This window comes from Falco punctatus, assembly GCF_963210335.1.
Source record: "Falco punctatus genome assembly, chromosome: Z".
Taxonomy (NCBI): Eukaryota; Metazoa; Chordata; class Aves; order Falconiformes; family Falconidae; genus Falco; species Falco punctatus.
This window is the reverse complement of record NC_137586.1, coordinates 67,951,213-67,977,510: the sequence shown is the minus strand read 5'-3', so window position 1 is coordinate 67,977,510 and position 26,298 is coordinate 67,951,213. Positions and strand designations below refer to the sequence as shown.

At 39.8% G+C, this 26,298-nt stretch overlaps 1 protein-coding gene and 1 long non-coding RNA gene across 2 annotated transcripts in view; one reads left to right on the top strand and one right to left on the bottom strand.

Moving 5' to 3' along the window:
- Positions 1–7,057: 7,057 nt before the first annotated feature.
- On the top strand, positions 7,058–25,450 carry LOC308056699. Its single transcript, XR_013924930.1, has 2 exons — positions 7,058–9,778; positions 12,551–25,450. It is a non-coding gene; the product is annotated as an uncharacterized lncRNA (long non-coding RNA).
- CDO1 (cysteine dioxygenase type 1) overlaps positions 25,235–26,298 on the bottom strand; it is a 19,823-nt gene continuing 18,759 nt past the window's right edge. The window contains exon 5 of the mRNA XM_080372428.1: positions 25,235–26,050. Within this exon, the coding sequence (XP_080228554.1) occupies positions 26,021–26,050 (30 nt within the window). The 3' untranslated portion in view covers positions 25,235–26,020. The remainder of the gene's footprint in view (positions 26,051–26,298) is intronic.

Below are 26,298 nucleotides of genomic sequence, written 5' to 3'. Positions count from 1 at the left end.
CTGTTTGAGTGTGGAGATATCCAAAGTTTACCATGGATCAATACATAATACTCCTAATGCAGCCACCTGATTACCTGTGCACCTGCACGTACAGGTCACCCAACTGAGGGCATCACATTCTGTCCTCTGTTACTTCTACAGCAGGACATGAATGTTACAACTCAGCACATTTCTTAGAGAGCAAAAAGGTGAACCAGCTAACTAGGGAGGGTGTCATTAAAGGCAAAGAACTATGCACTGAAGTGATATATTCAGCCAGAGAGTAGCAGTGTCTCAGAAATAAAGGTGTTCTCTATCATATTTTCTTATCTCAATGTTTTCCAGTTGCAGATTTATACGATCAGTCATTTGCCACACTGATTAGAACAGGAAAAGTGTGCAGTTACATAATGGGATATATGTGGTTGCAATTGCTAGATCATTTGCACCTGTGTAAAGGGAATGCAAAATGCAGCCAGTTTATGCTTGCTTTGCAAAACAGAAATGCTAATAAAATACGGGGAAATAGATGTAATCAGAAATGGTGAGTTTGGGCAAAAGAGGATTCTGCATTACTCGTTTCTAATTTGATCATAGTCTGAAACTAAGTGGCTGGGAGCAGTGATTTTATAGGCTGGTATGCCTAAAGAAGGTCTCACTCTAAATTTGTGCTATAACATACTAGTATGTATGCTTCTAATGTTCCCCCACCAAAAAGAGGAAGATCCACTGTCTTTAAAATAGTATGATTATTTACTTTAATGGAAAAACACTGAGGGTCACTTGTTCTAAGACTCATCTAAGCAAATCAGTTTCCTCTATGAAGAAATGCTTTTCAGAGGAAGATAGATGTCAAAATGTGAGGTTAACACTTACCTTCCTGAAATTCCTCCATAATTTACCTATGTCATTCAGGTACTCTTCCAACATACCAAGTGTAACGCTCATCTTTCTGAAATGATGCTTTTGGTCCTCTTGATATACTTTTTGCAATTGTTGCTCCTTACGTAGAAAAGATGTACACAGCTCTCTTCCAAAATTTAAAAAACTTTGTTCCCCCCCAAATTTTTAGACCCATTTAGGCAGCTCCACAGAGATGTTTGATTCAGAAACAGCAATAATGCTGAAAATAGATTATGAAGGTTATCTAGTACCATATAGTTTGGAAAAATCAGTCAAAAAAACCCAACCCAAAACCAACAAAACCCTGAAAACAGTGATTCAACAAACTGTAGGTGAAATCCAAGCTTTAAATGGAGACAGTGGCCAAACTCCCACTGACACACTTAGGCCAGATTTTCTCCTTAAATACTCAGCAGGTAACTTGAGACATAATACCTTTAGGTATTCGCTGCAGTAACAAAGCGGTTGTTACAGCATTGCAGGGACAGACCGGAGCACAGCACTGAGGCTCAAGTTGGTTAAGAGCCTTAACTCAAACTTTCATCTTACCTGCTTATCAAACAAAGGATGTACTAGAGCTGTATCTCTGCCAGATAATTAAGGTCAAAGAAAAGGAGTTTGTAGTGTGTTAGATTAGGTTGCTTACCTTCTATTTAAGGAAATAGACAGGTAATATGTATGTAAAATTAAAAAGAGTTTTTCCTTTCTTCTCATTCCTGCTTCTTGACCTTGTAAGTGAAGAGTACTAGGTTCTTGTGTTCTAGAGCACCAGGCTTGAAAGAAGCAGCAAAGTTTGTAAATTAGCCTAATGTCTGCATTATTTCACTTCAGAAATCAGGATCCTCGCTACTTTGTGAGTCCTGAGCATGAAGAACAAAGGAAATAGTGAATCCACAATGGACAAGAACAAAAATTTATTTAGAAACATAATCTTTGTTATGATATTTAAAATGGGGGTGGGGGGTGGGGTTGTGGGTGGTGGTGGTGTTTGTTTTACTAGTTGCTGTCTGCCTTCAGCAACAAATTCTCGTAATGAAAATTTCAGGAGGGAGGGACTTATCAACGTGGTATCTGTACTTAGGAACTCATGGTGATATCCTTTTTTCTTCTGAGTCATTGTTGAGCCAGCTCCCAAGTTCAATGTTTATGTTTTACACTTTTCAGGGTGGAGTAACAAACATCCTTCCATTCTCATTTAAAACCTCCCTAACAGTGAATTCTCTGACCCCATCTGCAGCCATATTGATGCAATATCATCCAACAGCCGTTGCCTTCTAGTGCTCCCTGTGTACCTAGTATGTTCACACAGAAACAGCCTTCCAAATTGCTGGTGATCTGGACAACAGTTATTTTCCCCAGCTGAAGCTCTCCAATCGTTTTCATTGAAACACTGTGCTTTTGCACACAAAGCATGCATCTATGCTAATCAAGCCCCATTTTTTATCAGCAGGGTGTGCACAATCAAGTGTATTTGATTCAAATACAGAAACATAGGTTGGTTTACACAGTCGAAAGATTTGGTCTGGCAACTACAGGTATTAGGTAGAGCTAAAGGAGACTGTAGTGCTTATGGATTCTGATTTACTTTTGGCCTCTAAGGCAGAATGTTATTTCTTTAATTTCTTAATTAAAAAAGAATTTCTTCTTATTATTAAAGAAGAATTAAAGAAAAGAATTTCTTCACCGGCACTAACTCAATGCTCTCATTGAGTTCCTGAGAGCAAGAGATGTGTTATTCCTCCTAACAACTTTGCTTCTTCATATGTTCTTCCCTTGCTAATCTGACACAAACAGGCTTCTAAATTATCATCATGCCACACGTTACTACAAAATGTCATGCATTCCTGGCTGCCTCAAGACAAAACACTAGCTGCAAGCTGTAGGAGCTTCAGTGAGACATACTCAGAAAAAGAATCCTGCCCTTGTTCAAGGGCATAAAATTTACTTTCAGATTTCATTAATTTCAGTGGATGGATGAAGGCAAAACAGGTAATTATCAAAAAGGGTACATAGATTTTTACAATATTCCTTTAGGATGTGCCTGCCATCCTAAGAATTGAAAATAGCCAAAATACTGTGTTCTGGCCAAAGAACTGCTACAACAGTAATATGCAATTTTTATGACCATTAACTTGAAACCAGTGCTATAATCTTCAAAATTACCAATCAAACTTTTTCCCTAGTCAGCTATTTGCTGTGACATGAAATGAGGAAATAGTTGCTTGAATGAGATAAACAAGCAACTTGCTATTATTGCAAAAATGAAGTGTGCAATTGCACAAGCAAAATAGTTTTTTACATTCTGGTTTTAGAAGTTACTATTTGTCTTATCATTAAACTCCATATGACTAGTTCTGTACTCCTGCTTCATCTTACCTTAAAAAACCAAAACAGTTATTCTTGCTGCTCACTTTTTTTTTTTTTTAAAGCATTTGCCACATTCCCAGCTGTTACAACAAATTTGAGTATACAGGTTCATTTACTCAGGTGTTTTGGCTAACAAAGGTCAAGAGGATTGGGTTATAAATATGTAAATCATTAATTGTAGTATGTGTTCCTTTTACTGTGTTGCTAAGAATCACACAGAAGAAGAGAGATTAAATACTTCCCTATAGGCTGCAGTTGTTCTCCCTCCAAGCTGGAGTTAACTCTGTCCTGGTGCCAAGAGGTGTCTGCTAAGTTGCATTGGTTCCTTCTACCAGCCACTTGAACATCCACAAATAGTACACAGAGTTTTCTGTGATTGGAATCTTTGCTTTTCCTGGAGAACAGAGCCTAGGTTTCAAGTGCAATAATATCAAGTATTTGAAGGGTGCCAATGAGCCATTTTGTCAGATGCTCTGATGCACATAAGTGTTTATAACATCAACTTTAAGCAGACCTGGGAGCTCATAGCATCAGGTGACTGATCCCACCCAGAGCACTTAACAGGTGAATGATGCCCTGAGTTCTGTGGGAACATTTCTGAGCTTGAAGTCTGTGATTTATTAGTTTCATAGTGGTGCCTGTCTGAGTACAGGGTAAATAAAAGCCTATGTCCCAAAAATATGCTTGCAAGTTATGGGTCAAACCTACCACTGTTCCAATGTGCTACCCTCGAAGGGTAGATGTTAGTTCTGGGGTAAAGACTAGGGATCTAGAGCAAATCCTAGCTGATGCAGCCTGTGACTTTTCAAATTGTGGTGGTTAGTCACTGAGTGGATTTGTACAGTGTTAACAAGGGTCAGGCTAGGGATATTGCTGACAGGGCCACATTGCACTTAACATGCTCCATTTCTGAGTAGAAATTTGGACATATTTTGGGGCTCTAAGAAAGGGCACGCTGTCCCACTCCAAACACGTCTGTGGAGCTCAGACTGAGACGGCCTCTCAGTAGGGATTTGGGGGTTGTGGTGTGGCTGACTGGCAATCTGGACCAAAGAGCAGCCTCGAACTGCAATGAACTGATACTGCAGATGTATCCAGCGCATGCAACACTTGATGTATATGCTTCCCATTGCAGAAGAAGGACTTCCATCAACAGCTACCACTTAAGAGGAAAGTTCTAGTACGCAAGATGCTTTCTCACCAGCAGCAAGATTAAAGCTGAAGAAAAACCTTGGAAAAGCAAGCAATGAAAGCTTATAAAAAAAGCAAAAATTGCAAAGTACCTAGCTTTGAGCAAGGACATGTAAGAGCCAGTAGTGAGAACCATGCTAATGTTTTGGCATCCAAATGCAACTAGCAACCTTTGACTTTATGCCAGTTCAGCACTGGGTGTGAAACTCTTGGCAGTTTGCCTGCACTTCACAGCATTTTTAGGTCTGGAGACACAAGGAGAGAGCAGAGAGAGAGAGCAGAGACCCGAGTATTCAGATGATTTTATAAGTCTTGTTTCTGCTTCTCTTTTCTACTTACAAGAAACTATTCATGACTTTTGGGACTACAAAGGATCTAACTCGAAAGGATCAGGTTAGGGAAACAAATCACATCCCCCATTTCTTTAAAAGTGGTCTTTAGATATATTGAACTGTATTTTGTGCTCCCTTTACACAAAAAATATTTTTTGTCAAGGGAAATTATTATCAGATGTGATTTTCAAGAAGTGAGCTGTCTTTCCAACTTGAAACACCAAACTTCCTTATTAAGAGAGAAGATTTTTGTAACATCTTCCAATCTCCCAGAAATATTAGATCTGCCTAGATTATCTGGAAACAAATGGCCACAGCTCCTAAAAAATATAAGAATGTTTATTTAATTATTTAGTTTGTGTTTGCACAACAAATATACTACATCATTATGCTTTAACCTGATGCTTCAACTGAAGTAATTTTAGATTCAGTGGTTGCTTTTCCAATTCAGTCCGATAATTTTAATTGTACTTGCAGATGTGACTTTACCTAATTCAGATTAAAATACTATATATGTAGATATGATGTATGGTATAAAATCAGAAGTTCTCTCACTAATCAAATAACCCTGTTTCTAAAATTTTAAGTTAATAGGAGCGAAAGTATCTTTGAAATTCTGATAGTTACGGATTTTGCTCAAAGGTCTTCTGCCCATCTGCTGTTTATGGCAGCAGTCCTCTCACTCAGAACTGTGCATGGAAGGAGAGGGAGTGCAGGCTGTGCTTCCCAGCATTGCTGCTGCAGACCTTTGCTGCAGCAAGCCCTGTCAGGCAGAGGGGGTGATATAGAAGCAGCAAGGTTAGCAGAGGCAAACCCAGCTAACCTCAGGTCACCGGCATGTGAAAGGATTCCACTGGCCCTTTCCTTCTTTGCTTGTATCACCATACAGCTATGTATACTGATTTCAGTGCCTGTAGTACCAATTTTTATTGCCATCACCTTCCCCTTATAGGCAGAACAACCCACACATTTGCTACTTTGGTTTTTCCAACATCACTTTGGGAACTTCAGTGCCAGGCATGACTGTGCTACTTCAAAGCAGGGATCCTGTAGGAAGGGATTATGGCAACTCTTGCAGGCATTACTGAGGGCATAGTGTATCCCACAGTCTGCCAATACACATGCCTGTTTTTTCCCACACTGTCTTGGAGCAGGATGCAGAGCAGCAGGTACATTCATTTCTCCACACTGGCAAATCCCATATACCCTGTTTTGTACTATTCACACTGTTTTGTTCTCCTGCATGTCCTGAATAGAATTAACAAATAGAGTTTTTCCTTTAAGCTCCGGTGAACTTCACTAAGATACTCAGAAACTGCGTCAGAAGTTTTATGTAGTCTTTCTCACTGGTGTTTCTCTTGGCACCATTATTTCTTGTCTTAATAGAGGCACTGACATTTTGTCAGTGACAGTTCTTGTTCTATATCACCATCAGAGTGTGTGACACATTAACTTTCAAGCAACCCAGAGGTTTTATTTGCTGTCACAGATCTCTTTAAATATTGACCTCTTTAAACATTAAACATTACAGACAAACACCCCAGATTTGACGATGCAGAGATTGCAAAATAAATTACTGTTTAAACCATGGAATGTGCAACATGACAATTCAGAGCAGCTGTCAGGGCCACCCCCAGCTACCCTCTGGAAAGTGCTCTCACCAGCTGCGATACTGGTGCTAACAGTGGTTTCAGAATTATTTCAGGAAACGTTACCATCAAATAAGCATACTGGTGAATTGCTTTAATGACTCCAAATCAATCTCTTATTGTCTGTCCTCTGGTTTGTGGAGTTATTACTTTGCGAATAATAAAGTGTCACTGGTCATCTGGGCACACCTAAAATGAAAGTATATGACTCAAGAGGTTTAAAACTTCAGTAGTGAGGCTTATATCTCAGCAATTTGTTCTCCAGGTAAAAATTTATTGGTCAGATCTTTGGTTGTTGAAATCACTTTGGCACTTGTGTCTGTATTGCCTTAGGGAGCTTGTTGCCCAGGTCCAGTTTCAAGTTCTTTGAGTTGAACACCTTGCCTGAAGAAGGGAGCGCAGGTTCTAAGCCATTACCATCCCCTGCCTGAGTTTTCCTGCTGGATCTGCCTCCTTTTCACTACACTTGAAAAATAAGAAACAGCTGTTTCTCTGGCAAAGCTCAGAAGAGTGTAAACAGTGCTGTAGTTACATGCTATACACCAGATATGTTTTACTTCAGCTCAGAAATAATCCTTTTGCAAGCAAGCCTACCTCTAATCCAGCAGGAAGACTTTTGACAAGGGCAGAACTTTTTGCAGGACGTACAACTGATGACCTATCTTCAGGACAGAGCGATAAACCCTGTTCCTACATTGCATTTTAGGTGAGGCCAAGAGTGCAACTTGGAAGCAAACCTCCTGATTTTTCCCACATACCACACTGCAAAGGGGTCCTGAAGCGTATTATCTGGATTACCTGCAGATAACACTAACCCAGAAGATGCGCTCTGGAGTCCTGCAATCATTAATGAGTTTTCCATTCACAGGTCAGAACCAACCTGAAGTAAAACCTACTGAAATTAATATATTGTGGAATACCCAATCCTCAGCACAAATCGTTTTACTCTACAGATCCACTCCTACTGTGTTACCCTACTTGTCAATATATGCATAGCTCAAATGACCTTCTGATATTCAGTTACCATCCATCAGGTTTTCAACTGGAGTATCACTTTTGGAAGAGACTGACTAGTTCATAAATAAACTAACGAATGAAAAAAAAAACCAAAACCAACAACCACCAGCCAAAGCAAAACAAAAGACATTGTCTCTGGTTCAAAAGAGAAATGTCATTTCTCTCTAATTCTTCTGCTACTGCAAAGAATGCAAGGGAAACGCTAAGAGCCAGGGCTTACAGCCACGGGCAGGATTAAGGCTCAGATGATTTAGGTCACTGTTACTTCATTAACTTCAGTGGACAAAATAACTACACATCCCAGATGAAGATCCAGACAAAAAGTATCTTGCAATACGCACAGACTGCAGATTCAAAACTCAGGGATAGATTTTAATAGCTACAATAAGGATACTATGCCAGGACAAATAACAAGGGCCATGCAGCTAGTTTCTGCTCTTCATTCCAAACCTCTAGTTTTACTACGTTAGCAAGGATCAGCTAGAAGAATCCCTCGTGCCAAGGTAAGAGCCATGGGAAAATGACAGCTCCATCCTACACAGCTCCACAGAACACAAGCCAAACCCCTACAGTTTAGGCTTTCTTTTGGGTGGTAGATGTTTCTGTATGTATCCCTCCACCTATCCACACATATATATTCTCAGCCCAGGCAGTATTTAGAAATTATCTCTGCCTCAGAAGTGTACGTTTGTTTCTTCCTGTTTGAGCAACCTTGCACTGATTTGTTTTAAATTAAGAACATGGATTACACCTCATCATTTTAAGGAGGTTTATCCCAGCCTGGATTCTAGCTAGTGGTATTCCCCTCAGCAGAAGCTGCAGGCTAGTTCTCCACCTAAAGGTTCACATTTGTATCTTAAATTTCCAGATCCTATTTCTGAATTAAGATTGATATGCTAAAAAAGAATCAATCTGGAAAAATCTCTTTCTGTTTGAAGAAAAGATTCCCTCTTGGCACCAGGAGTTACAGAGACGCCTTCCCCATTCATTATTTTTTCAAAGATACTGGGGTTCAGCCTTCTCCTGCATTTCCAGTGCTGCTAGGTCTTGGCATTTCAGAGAACTTTTTTCTTTTCCCAGTGATCAAAGAACTGCAGGTCTTCCTACCAAGTGCACCTGGAGGTAAGTAAAATGATTACTATAAGGGGTGTGTTCTTGAATGTACATAAACTGGAATTTTACTGGGGCTAGTTGAATTTTAAAATCTAAGCAGAAGGTTACAGTCAGCTGAACTGACCTTAAAAGACCTACAGATAAAAAGACACAGGTTAATTCAGCTGTAAATCTGTGCAGAATGGCATAGCAACAGGATGACTGTCCGAAGGAGAACTGTTGATCTAACTTTAGGTAGCTGCTGAAAATTATTTTCCTGAAAACATAACAATTCTAGAATAGACTTATGCCCTTCCAAAGGGGCTTAAAGAGTATGCAAAAGATGCCAGATAACTAAGAAGAACCCCCCCCAAATTGTTGTACACGAGCATGAAGCAGTATATCCTGTAAAAAACCACAACTTTCCCACAAACGCAGGGCCTAGGACACTAAGTCTTGGGTTTAATTTTCATGAGAGAATTTGGATTCCCAGCCACCTCTAAGCAGACTGACAGCAGTGGTGTGGCTCTTGAGTCTGCCAGATATCAGATGTGGTACTAACAATTGTCCTGCCATCACTGATGTAAGTTAAAATCCAAGACAAGTTACAATGAAAGCAGCAAGATATACTGGCAGCTTTAGCCAATGTGCCCTTTAATTGAAACAAATCTGAACATTCAGTTTTTCAACTGTGATTGTGCAGCTCAAGATAACTACTCCACTTCCGTCCCAATGCTCTTTAGTTAGTCAGTACCTGCAACGTTTTCTGCAATACACGTCATTGAGACTATCTTATACAGGTGACAAAAAACATATATGCGCAAAATACATTCTTTGTGTATGCAAGGCTCTTCTTTTCACACTGTCTCTTAAAAAACCTGCTTCTCTTCTCTTCCCTCCATCATGGCTATCTGCACTTCGTGCTAAGAAAGACATTGCTGCAGGAATAACAGCCTCAGTGGAGCCACACATGGAGGATAAGCAAAACATCTCAGAAGCTGGCCAGCAGTTCAGCATTTTGTTTTTCTTTCTTTCAACCTACAGATACCATCCCTGTATTTAAAGTCAAGGATATGCTTACATGACTGAATTGAATTGGGACATCACACAGAAAAATACTTCATGTAAGCCTGACTTACCTACTGCTTTCTGCTGGTGCTACTGACGAGTCAGGCTGAGCCTGTGACAACAAGAACAATCAGCATTTAAAAAAGGAAACAACACAAACTCAGATCCTGATTTTTCCAGGTAAGGAAATCACTCACCTTGGGGATTTATTTGGCTGAAGTTACCGTGTATCAGATCTGACTGAAGTCTTGCTAATGCCTTTAGAAGGGAAACTCGCTCAAGATCAATACAATGTCAACTGCAAATGATTCATGAGGTGAATAAAAATGCACCCAACCAACTCACACAGCTAGAAACACTTTTCTAAGGCACACAGCTGCACTGTTGAGCTGCCTGATGGTCAAATCTCAGAACACAAGCTTTCCTCCACCTGACAAAGAGCATTCAATTTTAAAGAGTTTATATGGCCAGCTTTCTAGCTGCAAAAGGCTGTTGAAACATTTCAGTTTTGTTTTTCACACACTGTCAAAAGATTTTTTGTTTTGGCTTGTGTGCTTTCAAAGGCATAACAGAAATATTTACAAAGGCACTATTCATGCCAGAATTTAACTGTTGATTGACAACTCTTCTTCTGTGAGCTGGTAAAAGCTTGATGAATTGTAGCTTTGGCTGGAAAGAGCCAACAGTGAAACTGAACACCTCTTCCTCAATCCCAAATATCTGCAAATCTAAAGGTCCTTTTGTTGAAAGAGTACTGACTTTCAGAAAGCCAGGCAAAGAAGGAAAATAATTATTTTTTCAGTCCTTTCCTTGTTCTTATTGCTACAGAGTCCAACTCTGACACCTGAACTCAGAGCAGATATTCCCATCATCCTCATCAGCATGCCATGTGACAAGAGGCTCTTATCTTCTGTCAGGTGTTTTGTTTCCTCCCACATCAGTTCAATGAAAGGACAAAGCCAAAAATGCTGCCTGTTCTTATGTTTAAAATATCTATGTTAGAAAAAAAAAAAAGTTGAAGAAAAAGACCTTGTTAAGTGATGAGACTTTGTTTTCTGTACGTCACTGGAAACTGCCTTTTCAAGGCATGAGTTAACTGAAGAAGCAGACGTGTGTTATTTGGTTCATATCTTTCAACAAAAAGTGATTTCAATATTTTTAAGCAGTATTTAAACAGAATTGTCTACTAAAAGAAATTCAGCAAAGTTTCCATAAAACAGCTGTCACTTTTAACTTATTCTGATATTTTGAGCTTTCATTTTTAAATCTCCCCTTTTAACACGCTCAGTTGGACTTTGTCTTTCAAATACAATGAGACAACTTGGCATTTGCATGGGCCAAGATGCTTAGAAGGGTTTTCATTTCAAAGGTGGACTTTCTGAATTCTCATACAACAAGTGAGACAGAATCAATGCTAATACTCTATAGTATAAGAATATACCTGGAATAAGGCATCTACATCTACATTAGCATTTGAATTGTCTTGCTGGTGTGAGATTTATTTATATAATTTAATATTTCAGAATATTCTGACACATCAAACGATGTGAAATAATTGAATCAATGGAAATATCAATGATTACATGTAAAAAGACAGAAATACAGTAAGAAGGGGAGAAAATCAGCAAAAAGAGAATAGAAAGCTATTCAGAAATGCACATTTCCTGTGCAGCATTTTGACAAAATTTTGAGTGAGATTTTGTTCTCTGGGTGTCCAGTACTTTCACCACACTCATAAGTGTGTGAACTCTGAAAGAGAGACACCTTTGTCTCAAGAATGTTCACCTGTTCAGGTGTTCCTCCATTATCTGACACAGAACACTTTCTTGCTGTTCACTTCTTTTAAAAGAGCAGATGACTGTGGCAGTCAGGCAGAGAAGCCTTATGTCAGCTTTTCACATGGTCTGTCCTATCAAAGGACATGCTTCCTCCCATTACTTTAGTAAAGCTGCTCGTGTCATCAGCTTTTCAACAGTCAGCATGTCTAGGGATCTCTTTGCAACCCAGCCATCAAGCTTTCATTTGCAACTGCTATTTTATATATTTCTGTCAGCCTTTTATCATGACCTTAAGATTACATTTCTCCAATTATTGATTTCCCTTTTGAAAAAAGAAAAGGAATGATCATTTTCAGACATCTTATGGACAAGATTTTGGGAATGCAATGGTAGAAGAGAACTTTAAGCAGACAGAATAGATTGAAATAGCAATTTGTCTTCCACTTTTAAACTTCTTCTTACACAAACTTAAGCCATCAAATCTTATAAAGGAGAACTATTTTAAAAGCTTTCAGAGGAAAATCAGGAAAATGATCCTGACAAAATAAAATCCTTGCCTGAAGCTATGCAGCCATCATTTTGGTAGGGCCTGTGTACATAAAGTACCCCAAGACTTAAAAAAAACAAACCAAAACAAAAAAAGTAAAAATCCACAAAACTTCTTCAGAATTCAGAAATTCAGAAATGAAATTCTTTGCTTGTATATAAAAGGAAGTCTCTTCCAGCCCTACCTCCTTAAAACGATAATTACCTTACAATCCTTTCTTTATAATTCATGCACATCTAAGTCTTGTGCATACACATCTAAATACCTAGATACATGCATTAGCATTCTTTCAAAATCAGTTTTCCATAACCGTTTCTGAAATTCAGCCTATTCCAAAACCTGACCCCCAGGTTGCTGCAGGAAAAGAATATTTTAACATCAGAAGCACCCTGCCAAATTTAGCACAAGAAAAAATTCATAGTAAACTGCACAAAATGCCTTCAGAAATGCATACTTGTTTTATCAGCATAATGTGGGGTCTGTCACAAGCATCAAAGTGTTTTAAATAGACCTATTCTGTGGTGCTTTCACCCCAGCAGTAGCTATGGTCAGGTGAGCAAGGCTGCCTTAGAACTTAATCTAAACCCTCATTGCTTCTTTTTGTCCTTTTCCCCATGCCTATCCCAGTTCTGCTTCTAGAACTACCTAGAAGTTTGATGCAGTTTATCCTTCTGGACAGCTTTGTTTTCACCTGCACTATGAGAGACAGAGATACACTACAAGTAGATATAAACCATCCGTTGACCTGAACTACTTTGAGTTGTCATGTGTACTTATGCTCTGCCAGGCACAGTGGTAAATATTTCCCTAAGGAGCAAAACGAAGTGGAAGAATACTCCAGTGCCTTGTCCAGGAGCAGTGAGTGGAGTCCCTCAGGACACCACAACCTCTGGTAGCTCAAAGCTACCATATATAATAATTCTTATTTCTCTGCCTAAGATTTTTGTCTCAGAAACTTTGTAGTAATTCTTCCTTTCCCAAAAAACTTTTTGTATTTTTATCTTCAGACATCGTAAGCTTCTGGTGCAGGACATTTCTTGCTGCATCTTTGACTGGAAACAGAACGAGAAAACTCTGTCTCACCTTCCATTTTTGTGTACCCTGTTGGAATGACACTAAAAGAAATGCTAAAAATATTTGGCCAGTTCAGTTGAAGCCATTCAAACTAATATTACTTTTGGCTGTTTTCAGTTTTTATTATTGTGCAAGATGGTAATTTAAAATATGTTATTGCTAAATTAGTTTAACAGTTCATGTATAAACATGACTAGTTACCATCTAAACAGCTAAAACATCATTTTTCACAAGGTGCCTGGTTAGGGGAATTTCCAATAAGGACTGACGTAATACTTCTGCTTGTGAAACAGACGGGCAGGGTCACCTGTGTCATCCCTGGGCTGCACTGCAAAGATATATCTTTGTGTCAACGGAGTGATGTGACCTGTACTCATCATTGATGCAAAACAAAAGTACTGGCAAGTTTGGAGAACTACAGTTGGCAAAGTCAGAAGTTAGCTCTGTGACTTGGGGAAGATGATGGGAAGAGACACCTCATTTTAAACAAGCAAAAGAAAAGAAAAACAAGTTTAAAATAAACAACATTTTTTATGTGTCCTCTGCATCTAGAGAAAAGCGAAAGCTAACATATTCTGACTGAAGGCCAAATGCTGAGCCTTGGCTGCAGGTGCTTGGCTCCCATTGTAATCAGCAGGAATTCTGTGTGAGTATATCGAAGGTCAGAACTGAAACCTGTTTGAGCTCAGATCAATATAACCACGTGATTTCACCAGGTCTGCCTAAGTGTAATAAAGTAGAACTTAAGTCATCATATCACTGAATAATGCATTTTGTGTTTAAGTAAAGATACACAACTTTATTTAAATAAACATCAGCCCAAGGAAATGAAAGTTGGTGTGAACTGAATTAATGCTTTGCTATACAAAATGTGAAAAGCCCAGCCATTTATCAGAGTGTAGCTTAATTACTCTGCGTGCAAGACATTAAATCTGAAGGAATAAAAGATGTGCTAAGAAACCAGATGTTAAAGCTACAGAAGAAGCAACAGATGGGTGCTTAAGTCAAGCATATCACCTCAACTACAGTGCAAGCAATCTTTATCCTGAAGTGCTGATGAGGACTGCAGTCTTTCAGTTGGATCCAAGAGAAAAGTACACAAACTGTTCTTCAGTCCTTCTGCCACTGAAGAGAGGAGTATTCTCCCTTTCGAGACTTCAACTGTCTTGAATTAGCTTTGCATTGTCTGCTTCGTCTGTGCCCGCTGCCATGGCATCAGACTACAATGAGTCTTCTCCTTCCAGAACACCAGTTTCCATTCCACCCACTGTCTTGGCTGTCCCTTGGAAAGCTGACTGTATGAAGTGCAGGCTCTGACACACAGCACGTGTTAAACCCTCAGGCTGTCTGCTCTTAGCATTGCCAGGTCTGAAGTACAGGGCAGTTCTAACCCCATTCCAGCAGAAGCCATGCACCTACTGTAGCTCTGGTAACACTTTTTGTGCATCTCATGAAGGCAGCCAGGCACCAATTGCTGTGTAAATTTAGTCCTTGAATAAATAATTCTTATTTCCTTGTTTGTAAACAGGCATCTGTACGTACAGCTATAGATACAGTTTAGAGTTGGTTAACTGTATACACATAGATACAGTTGGTTGAGTTTAACCACCCGTCCTAAACTGGCACATCTCTCATTGTAATTATTTCTATTTAAAAAAAACTTTTGGCAAAGATTCTTCCTCATTCATTTGGGATGTACTGTTCAATTTACAATCATAGAACAGGAAAAATTACCCCTCAGAACCCTCCTGCTTTGCTTTTCTGTGAATATTCAGTTTAGCAGAGTTTATATATTTAGAAAGTTGAAAATCAGCACAGCCAAGAGAAGTATAAAATGTTAAATAAATCTAAAGTGTTTGCATGTTATGAAACAGGTTTTAAGTTTCTGTCTTCTCAAGTGAAAGTGGAGATTGTGTATTATGGTGTGACATAATATGTACACTATTTTAAGTGGTATTATGATTTAAAATATTTTACTACTCAAGGAGAAGCACTCAAATCTTAAACAAGCCAGGCTTAGAGTAAGAGCCAGATGTAGTTGTAATGTGATGTCTTCCAGATGCTACCGTGCAACATACCAGCAGAGTCTTTCCTGTTGGCTGCTAGGATTTATGTTGCATTTAAGCTTGACCTGTTCTGGTAATTTAGGGCATGGTTCCACTGGTCACAGTCATGTGATGATACATCATCAACATGGCACAGCAATGAAGATGTCTACCAGGGCTCCCCCAGAAGGTACTGAGCACTTTGTGCTGACAGCAGATCTGGCTCTTTAATTCTCTCTTCTTGCTTCCTTTAGCCGTATACAAGCTTTGAGAGTTTGGTCTTAGGCATTGAAAGGACTCCCAAGGAAATATCTTGCAGATTATGGTGACTTTCCATTCTGAAAAAAATATTTCTTTGCCATTTCAACATTCTCCTCCTTCTGCGCCCTAATAATAACCTCAGCATCCTACCTATTTGACTTAAAGCAAGAAGCCCTAATAATAGCAAATATGGGATCCCTAAGGAAAGAGAAACCTCTAATGCACAGAGGTCTGTTAGCCTCGATGTAACCACCACTGACGAGAAGGGAGAGAGGCAAGACAGAGAATCCTGTCAATTTGGTACATTTATTTAGCAGGTTAAAGCCCTAAGGTAAGATACAATTTGAAGGTGTCTGAAAATAATACGGTAGAAGAGTAGAAGAATAATCTATACATCTTCCATGCTAGATATGTTGCTTTGCCTATCCATTTAAACTATCCACTCTGCTTTGTCAGAGCTTCTCCACATAACTATGTTCCCTCTTCTGGCTGTAGACAATGGTGCATACAAAACAAGATGAAGACAGTGGGGGAAAGAAACTAGGGTATAAAGTCAGGAAGAAAAAGGAGGCAAAACAAGGAAAGAGGAAAAAAAGAGGAAATAAAAATGGATTGTGAGCTAATACTACATTCCTACAGAACCAAGATAGTGAACAATAAGGTACAAGTCACTTCAAGACTGCTCTTTAAAATGCCTGGGTTATTTTCACTGCTTTTACTGCTATGAGATATTACTGGTCCGCATCCAGCAAAGACACCCTCCTAACCTGAGAAAACATTCAGCCACACTGAAAGATACAGCTGCACAGTGGTTTTGGGTGAGTAGTAACTTACTGAAGTAATGCAAAAAGTGGGGGGAAAAAAGTGTCTAATCGGAACTTTAGGGGAAAAAAATCTGTCTGTGGAAAAAGGTAATTTCCAAGTTGAAAACTAACCAGGATGGAGGCTTGAAATAGTGGAAAACAGAAAACAAATTCCTATGAGATGAGCTAACATTGTGCTCTGCAATGAAAAGTAGTTAGAAACTAAAGAAAACAAGGGGTTTGGAGCCAGAACATGACAAAAACCACCACAGTCTCACATCCCAGTTAGCCCACACACTTCTGGTGCTAGGGACCTCTTGGAAGAACAGTCTGTCTCCTGTTTGATCGAGGAGAGTTCACAGGAATTTATAAATGACAGCTGCCTCTGCTGAAGGCGACCTAACAGGTACTGCACTGGTGCTTCCCTGTCCAAACCCACAACCACAAAACCTCATTGTCACATCATTAGGATAGGGAGAGATCAACACCACTGAATCCAGTTCTAGCTCTGTGGGAGTGAACAGTAAAACTCCAGATTTACTACAAAAGCACTTGTCTGGAAAGGTTTTCTGAACTTAACCATTGTCTTATTTTGCAAGTTTCCTGTAAATCACATGTTATTGCCGCCTTCTGTTTTTTGGGGGGAGTAGGTTGGGGGTGGTGGGGTGTGTGTGACTGGTATTACTCTTCTATAAAAGAATCCAAACTCCATCAGAAACCTTCCTGTAAACCAGAAGATTGCCATCTTAGACATAACTTAGACATAAATTTCTTCTGAGTTGAAATTCTGTGTGCGCTCATTGTCTCCAGGCACAGAAAGGCTGTATGTGTTTGAAATTTGTCCATCCTTCCTAATTGTGCTAGCTGGTCTAATGATCAGAAGGTAATGATCTCTGGGGTCTCTGGAAGATAATAGGTCTCTGGGGCATTCTTCTTACTAATTTATGAATTATAAAAATTAGTTACAAGGCCCATCTTATCTCAAAGACCCCCCATCATGCTCATCTGTAAGTTGGTTACCTTCCTTGTGGCTCATTGGGAAATGCAGTGCCAAAGGATGAGTACATGGAAACTACTGACAAATCTGGAAAAGCTAGTGGTAACCTGAGAAGTTACTGAGGAACAACCTGAAGGAACTTGAGAAGGCAGCTAGCCTGTGAGGTCCTGTGTCTACACACCGGTAGCTAGTAAGAAATCTGTGCTTAGGAGAAATGCCAACAGAGCTGCAGCGTCCCAAAAGTATTTAAGAGCCCAGTGCATACCCCAGAACAGTGGTCCAGTGAGTGTGCTGCAGCAGATCTCTATTAATAAGCAAAAAAGAACAAACCTGATATACCCATGATTCATTCAAATGAGATGGCAACGCTGGCTCCTATAACCCATGATGTCCCCACCCTTGTAGACAAGGCCATGTACTTTGGCCCCTAATAGGAACTTCATGTACTTACTAAACAAAAATCTCTTCTCAGCATTATTAATGTTTGGTATAAGCTATTTGCATCACAATAACATGGGTAGTAATAACATTGAGAAATCAGCACTGCTTTTAACTGCTAAGTCATTGCCCTTTCACCAATCAATAATTCCAGATATTTTCCAAGGGAACATTTTCCCCAGAGTCCTCAAGTAAATCTTACATGGGGAGATCTTATGTGATCTTAGGAAGAAGAGACTGTGAATTGATTGAAGACTTCTATAAAAAATTCATTTGAGATCTGGTTTGTGTAGGCAACTCTGGTCTCAGAATCTCATGATTACTGCCACTAGGACTGCTTGGTCCAAGTTCCTTATCTTCCCTTCTTTGCTGCATGATTCCTCAGGCACGGCTATTTAAATTCTGTTTATTTGAACATGGAATCAGTTCCATGAACCCAGAGTGTGGGGTACTATGCAGGTACATCTGTGTGCTAACTTAACGTGCTGCTGCTTTTCACTAGTGCCATGAGAAAGAGCAAGCTGAAACTGCTTCAGGCCACTGTAATTCTTTAACAACAAGGTTAGATCATCCGTGTAGAGAGTTAAAGCAACTGCCAGCAGTTCCAAGTTGTCATGTCAGTGAGTAGACTTAGTACAACACCAAAATGTCTTCTTTCTTCCCATCCTAAATCTGAAGGAAGTAGCTGACAGTTGAATGGGTTGCTGCTTCACTGTTCATTGAATGTGACCTGACTGCCATGTTTTCCACCTTGCACCAAGGACAGCCAAAAGTATGTTTAGCTCCTCATGAACTTGGGATTTACTGCTCCACATCTAGCAAACCTGGCACACAATTTCAGAGTGTCTTAATATGAAAAGATGCAGGCTGTGGTGGCTCAGAAGCAGCTTCAGCCTGCTATGAGGCTCCAGCCTTTGGAAAATGGATGGGCAGGGAGATAGCTGAGGTAGCAACTGCTTGGCCTGTCCATTTTAAATCGCTGGTGTGTCTTGGTCCTCTTTGTTCCCCACTGAACCGTACAGATGTCTTCACGCAGTTAACCCCAGGGAGCTTGAGCCTATGGCAAACCCTGAACTTTGGAATCTATCTGTCATACAGTATAGCTGGCTTTCAACAGAGGTTGCAAGCCCAAGCTAGCGGTACCGTGGGCATGCAGTCATTTGCAATCGCTTGGGTGTTTTTTTAAGTGACAGGGAGATATCCCTTACAGCTATTAAAATAATAGAGAGAAGCAACTGTTTCAAAGAAATTACTTTGAACTGAGGTAAGCATTTAACTTTGTAGTGACTCTGTGACTCACCCATTCACTTGGGATCCTCTTACTAGCTGCTCTGCAGATGGAAATAAGGGAATTCCAAAGGCAAGTCAATATTTGGGTATTGTTTTGTTTAGAACTAACTGGTTTCCAAAACCCCACCTTTATTTTAGTACAAGTCTGTGGAAACAATTTTCCGCTTGTTTTGAATCATTTTCTGTTCTGTGGAAAAGACCTGCACAAGTGTTTGGGAATTTCTGATTATGAAAGATGCTTTTATGGAATGTTATGATGGTGTCTTCAGAGTCAAAGACTACAACAAAATACCTAGTGTTATTTCCTTTGGGAGTGGGCTTTCCCTGCAAATGAGCATTTGGTATTTCTAGGTCTTAGTTCAACCTTTCAGTCTTACAATAGAAGTGCAGGGTAACTCGATTATAGATGCTCTATATGAACAATTAATGCCCCTATATTTTAGCTCTCCACAGAAGATCATATGTTTTTAGGTAGCAACAGAAATACAGACTAGCCAATTGTATTGGGAACTAGCAACAGGTTTGAAATACTTTTGTAGAGCTATCTGCCCTGTCTGACAGAAGGTCACCAATTTCACTGTGCCCAAATTCCCTTGTTATTAAATAATTTAATGCTATTGACCTGCCATAGGCTTGATACCACAGGAATAAATATTTTTAGGATCTCAGATGCTGCAGCAGTTGAGGTTATACAAGTTACTTAGGCATAATTTATGTCATTTTGTGTATGAGAGTCTAATTCTCTAATACCTGTAACACACTTCCACAATTCTTGGAGGAATGGCACTAGTGCTATCACATTGCATGTAACAAGGCAACAATAATTTACTTTCTTGTACGTTACGCATTTCATTTTCATTGAGAACCTGGAGTACTTTCCCTGCCTGGTTTAAGAAAAGTTTACAACTGGAATATTACACTGCTCTGCAAAATGTCCTAACCACTGCGCTAACAAAAATTCTAAGTTTAAGGAGTCTTCAGGTGACTTTAGCTGTTTTTTCAAGTGCTTGTGCCAAGAAAGCAGGGGCCAGAATTCAAACCATACGTCTTAACCCGAGGGGTTTATTTTTCCAAGATATCAGAACCCCAAAGTAGGTACAACAGATGAAAGGACCTCCTTAATCTGAGTTTAAGTTGCAATGAAGCAATGAAGCAATGAAGTGCAAAAGCAGAGGTGTGATATTTCTTTTAACTGACGCAATGATGTAGGAAGAGACTCTTCTGCTCACACTTGCCTTTTGTCCAGAGACTAATTCTGAATACTCCTGGCCAACATGAAGCACTAAATGTTAAAGCTTTTCTCAAGCAGTGCCTTTTCACTCATAAGTGACCCTGTTCAGGGAGGGCCACCATCTGAAGTCTCACGTAATAAACGTAACCAGAATTAAGCACGCAGTCCTAGTAAAGGCTTAAAATAAGAACCATTGTTTCAACCAATGTAAAACATTGTAAAAGTCAGTTGACAACAGAATCAATATTCCAACCTATAAAGATCTAGCCCGAAAAGGTGATAAGGCTTCCTCCAGCCACTGAGTTTAAACAGGACTATTTTGCACACTTTGTTTGAAGTAAGCTTTCATAAATGCTATTTTCTTCCCTAAGAATATGTTCAGTAAATACTCTCATACCAGCAATCCCAGGCCCATTCAGAGCCCTAGCTGTAACAGAGGAATACCTATATGCCACAGGTCTGAGTGCCTCCCAGTAGGCTATTCAATGTTCCAGTGAAAGGTTCAGACCATGGCTTCTATAACAGTATGTAACCAGACCTCAAATGAACTTGGTCTTTGCAGTAGTAACAGACCTTCAGCATTTACAGAGTAGTTCTCTAATCTCTAGAGCTATTTCTGCTCCTCAGGATTGACTGTCCTTATGCTTAGGGCATGCACTTCTCAGGGCACATCCTCTAAGTGAGAGATCAACAGGATGTCTCTGCATCTAGCGCCAAGCACTTACACAGCTGTTTTGCAATCCTCTTCAGGGCAAAACTTTGTACCTGCCTGCAGACAGAAACAAGGGAAGAAACATTTTTCAGCATGCTTATTTGATCAGAGTGCTCACTGTAAACATGTAATACGTTGCAGAGGCATCTTTTTCAGCGAGGGAGAGAAGAGGAAGTTCATTTTTCTGGCTACTGCTCTCATGGGTTCCTAAGACTGTGACTTACAAACAAAATACAGCCCTTTGCATTCATGGTGTGATTTGAAAGGCACTCAAAAAGATACTGAGTGTCTAAAAGAAGAGAACAGTATGTAGCTGTCTTTTGGAGCAGAAGTTTTGCTTTCTGGTCAGGGAACATGTTTTTGCTCATGGTAGATTTGCAATTCATGTGGATCTCATGGAAACCGGCCAGATCAGAATAGCATGTGCCACACAATCCTCTTATGTTGTTTCTCTAATTATTATGAATTAAGGAAGCAGGCTAATGAAGTTTCATGCCCTAAGAAATACGTTAATTCACATTTTATCATCATGTTTTAAAACGTTCTTCACCACTGCTGGCCATAGGTCAGCCAGTTAGCTAAACTAAACCTGGGAGAGCACAGGGTCCTGAAAGACTATAAATCTAAAACCAAGAGCAGAATGGGCATGAAAAATAAACCAGGGCATGAGCCATTGAAAAAATATACACTTTATCTTCGTAGTTCATAAAAGGATTTTTTTTTGCCTGCTGGGAAGTGAAGTGCAAATAGAGTTGCTGTTAACATTACGTGTTCCTCTGAACCTACAATGGGACAGGAAGGAAGCACACCTCAGCTATCAAGAAGTCAGGCTTTAAGAGAAAATAATGTACTCATCTGCCTGTACCAAAGGTTTTTAGTGAATTTTAGAGTAAAAGTGAAGAGGAAACAGGTCTGGAAAAGACATAAGATGTTTCATTATTGATCAAAAAAGCCCAGACATTTCTTGTGTAGCATGCAGGAATGATTGATTAGGTTAGAAGAGTTTGTCTGTTCCTATTTTGGGGGCCATTCAACCCTGAAGATATACAGTGTAATGTACCCACTGGATTCAAAGATTCAAAATCTAATTATTGAATAAGGCTTCGTATGAGATACAAATGTCAAAACTAGTCTTGAAGGCCTGCACAATTAGTCCGTGGTGGGTTTGCTTCCTTTACCAGCCAGAAAGGCTGGGGCTACTGTCTATCCCTAGAACACAAGATGCTCTGACATTTAAGGACAGCAATATCTTTCACAAGCTACACCAGCAAGAGCAGAATATATGGTATTGTTCAAAAGTACTGAGCTTCATGTCGTTCTTCTTGTCTCTGCAAACCAAGTCACTGTAGGCAGGTCACCTCTTTTAACCTTGGGAAGGCTATATTCTTGCAACACAGCTTTCTCTTAGCCATGATAGGAGTGTGAAAAAATAACCGTAAGGATTAGCTAGTGAATAGCACATCTTGTATCTTTGTGGTCTTGGGAAAAAATCTTTGTAGTGGAAGCAGGGTTACATATAGGGTGGATTTTGATTCTGCTGTGTTCCTCTATACATCAACAACAGAAGAAGATGAATAGTGCTCAAACATTACTAAGTGTCAGCCAGCATTAAGTAACAAATTGAACTAGTTTGTCTCTGCTAAGATTTTGTAATGAGTTAGACAAAAAGTAACTCTAGGCTCAATTACCCACAAGAATATTATGAAATTGTGTTTACACAGCAAGAAACCCTGTCTGAGCCACAATTCCTGTTCGTGCCTCCAGAGCTCCCACATCTCAGCATGGGGAGAAAAAGAGCTGCTCACCTGCTGGCTAGACATAGGTGGAAACCCTCAGAACATGTCCTGAGTTTCTGTGAATCTAGTCCTCATCAGCCACAGACAGACAGATGTGGATAGCATTTCCATTCCCAGAGAAGTCCCTGTTGTTAGCTTTTCCCTTGCATATGGCATATGCTTTCCCAGCAACTGTTCGCTACAAAGCCTTCCCACGTAAAATGTGTCTTTGATAAAAAACTTCTCTTCTCACAAAATTTCTAGTAATGACTCTCCAAAACAAAACCAAAACACTAAACTCTTGCAATTTGCTCAATACATGTAAATATTGCACTTCACTCCACTCCTGGCATTAGTTTGCCTCCCGGTGTCTTTCTGTTGAAGCTTCTTCACTGAAATCTTAGTGAATGCACCGAGTCATAGTTAGTCTGAGTTCCTCCTGGTGTTGACAGCCTGAATGATTTATTAGTATTAATGGTTTAGGCAGTATCTCTTACCACTTAAAGACCTTAGCTGTAATGCAAGTAAGTGTTAAACTCTTCAATTTACAGTGGCACTGCTCAATAGCACCTTCCCAGAGGAAAGGATATGAAGCACAAATCATGTTCATTGCCACTGAAAGCTGATTGTCATCCACAGCATACTTCTACCTCACCAGCTGGCCAGTTAGCAGTACTCCAAAGCTCAAGTACTCTTATATGTTAGGTTTAATATCTTGGCTGTTCAGCCATAATAATGCACAAATACCATTTTGTTTTCACTGGTTTCTATGTTTTAAACCAGCACAGGTTATACGAACATATTTGTGTAAGTGAAAAAGTGACTCTATTTCTTGTTATAGTGCTTGGTATTTATTAAATATTCTTTCAGTGGGTATTAGCTATAGGCTTGTGCTGTACAGAGCATAAGACACATAGCTAGTGCTTGGGAAGGAGCAAATGTAGCAGTTGTGGTATGTGTTCTAAGGACTCTGGACCCAATTAATAATTTGTCTTGAGGATTCCTGTATTTGTGGCCTTTTTGTTGTATATGCTACCCCCTTACGTTTCTGGTATGGTGGATGTAAGTACCTGGTAAGTACTTTGTTCTGAAACACTGGAATTCCTGTATTATCCTATGCAATGCATGGTACCATGTTTACTGTGGCTGAACAATGTTTGGGAAACCTATTTTCTGCTGTATTTGTTCTGCATCACTTGCTAGGCACATCATGTGTGCGGCTAACTGGAGTACTGCCTGAGTTTCTATACCAATGGATCTTGGTACAGCTAGCTGCTGTCATCACTGCTGTGCTTGTTGGCTGTCTCTCCAATCTTTCCAGTTCCCATGACCTGACAACCTGTCATCTACAAGCTATTGGGTTTGTTCGTTAATTTTACCTGGTAAGCAAAAGTGTGATGAATATGCAACGTTTGAAGTTAGTTAAGTAAAACTGCTCATTTCCTGTGAGAAGGGGGAGGAGGGAAAGAGGCAACAGATGCAAGCAGAAATACAAGACATTTTGTTTAAACATAAGGCTTCTTTGCTGTGAGAGTGGTCAAACACTGGAAGAATTTGCCCAGTGTCTGTGGTGCCTTCATCCTTGGAGACAAGCAAAATCTACCTGGATGTAGTCCTGAGCTACCTGCTGTAGGTGACTCTGCATGACCGGGCAGCTGGACTGCCATCCTTAGCTCCTCTTTGGTCCTGTGATACTCTCACCACAACTTGAGCCATGCCAAATTAAGATGCTAAAGCCCAGCATCTAGCTTGACAAGATTTTTCAGGAATTGGTTCATAGTTAATGAGAAAGAGACATACTAAACACTGGGGTATACTGGACCCCAAGAAAAGCAAAAAGATTCTTTATGCCTGCAGTTTCATTGCTCCTAATGCTTCTTCCAGTTTTGGGCTACACACTCGCTTGACCCCTCCTTGGCACAGCCTCTAGGTCCACCTCATGCAGACAGTCCCCACTTACTGCTGATGCTTATCCCTGTACTTTTGCCTTTAGGCCTGCTTTATCTTTTCATTTTTCTTCTCCTTCCATGCCCCTTTCCCTGCTCCCCACCACCCCCCCAAAAAAAAAAAAAAATAAAAAATTTGCAAAGCACCCACTGCTTTTGCACTGCCTTTCAAGGAGTAATTGCAGCCCAAGGGCACAGGTTCACTTAAGAACTGCTACACTTCTGAAACATTTTTTGAAAATTTGACACAGCCTCCTCACAAACAGGATCTCATTAAGTATTTTCTGGGCTTGTCAACACCGGGAGAAGTATGTGACTCATCTAAAAAGGATACTGTTAAAACAAACTGCTGCCTGTCACCTAGGAGAGTAGAAGACTTGCTACACGTAATCTGCTGGGTCTTATGTTACTAGCTGAATTAAATGAATGGGATAAGCTTAGCGCGGCAGCTTTGCGGATTTTGGTATGTTTAATTAGAAGTAACTTTTCTCAAGATGGTTCTTTCCTTGTAACTAAATCTGGAGGATAAAACTAAGCATCAGCGAACTCGATGGCAGAACTCCCACCAACTTAATTGGGATCAGGATTCTTCGCATGTTTCAAATACTTTCAACCTTTTAAAGCCTTTTCTAATAGTGTATTGCTTGGAAAAGACTTAGATGTTCATGAGGAATGTGGATTTTGGTAAAGTGTGATGAATATTTCAGTCACCAGCAGAAAAAGGCTGAAAACTTTGAAATCTGTGCACAAATCCAGTTTTATTTCAGTTACGTACTTCAGTAGCTATACAGAATACTTTGGAAACTGGACATTAGCTGAATTAAGTATGATTAGTCATATTAAAAACCCAAATCTCTGCCCAATCAGTTTTTAAAATCATTGTGCATGAAGCATTTCACTGCTCCTATGTTAAACAAGATTTGACAAATTAAATTGTAAAAAAAAGTAAAAAAAAGCACAAAACTATCAAAATGGCCTAGAGCATTAAAACCTAAAAGACTTAATTAGAAAAAAAAAAAAAAAAGAAAAAAAAAAAAAAAAAAAAGAAGCCCCTAAAAGACTTAATTGGAAAAAAGAAGAAGTTAGTTGTATCTTTATGTACTACCTATAGGTACAAGTGACTGGAAGCTGAGAAGTTTATGTAGTTATTAATTACATTGAAAGCATACATACACATAGGCCTATTAAGTAGTGTCAAATGATGTTTAAAAACCCTATTTCTGATATTCGCAGTGTGGTATCAGAAGTGGAATTAAAAGGAGGCTAGAATCAGAAAACAAACTACTTAATTCTGACAGGAGCCTAAGAAAGGCATCTAACCTCTGAAGTAGTTTATGGCACTGGTTAGCTTAGTGTCCCATAATCGGCATTCACTCAGGGGAACTGTGGGTGGCCTGGAAGCTGCCCTAGTGTACTCCTATGTACAAGGTATAGAAATATAGTTGGCTGTTGGCCTTAGCCATGCACGTCTTCCGTCCCTGGTTAAACATTCAGCAGGTCTTACACAAACACATGCTGGTGCTTCTCAGTTGTTCTCCTGCGGCACTGCTGTTGCCTACAAGGAAAGAGAAGAGGTTGCCGTTTTAAAGAAAGGGACAGTCACCGCCTGCTTCATGTTCTCAGCATGGACTTTTATTCCTCGAGTAGCTCAGCACCTTACAAAACTCAGTGCGTTTATTCTCAGTACTCCTTGCCAGGGTTTGATAGAGGGCACGGTGCACCTGACAAAATAACCCTGCCCACTAGCTCTGTGTGACCACGGACAAGCCTGCAGCAGAAGGGACAACTGAGGAGTACTTCCTC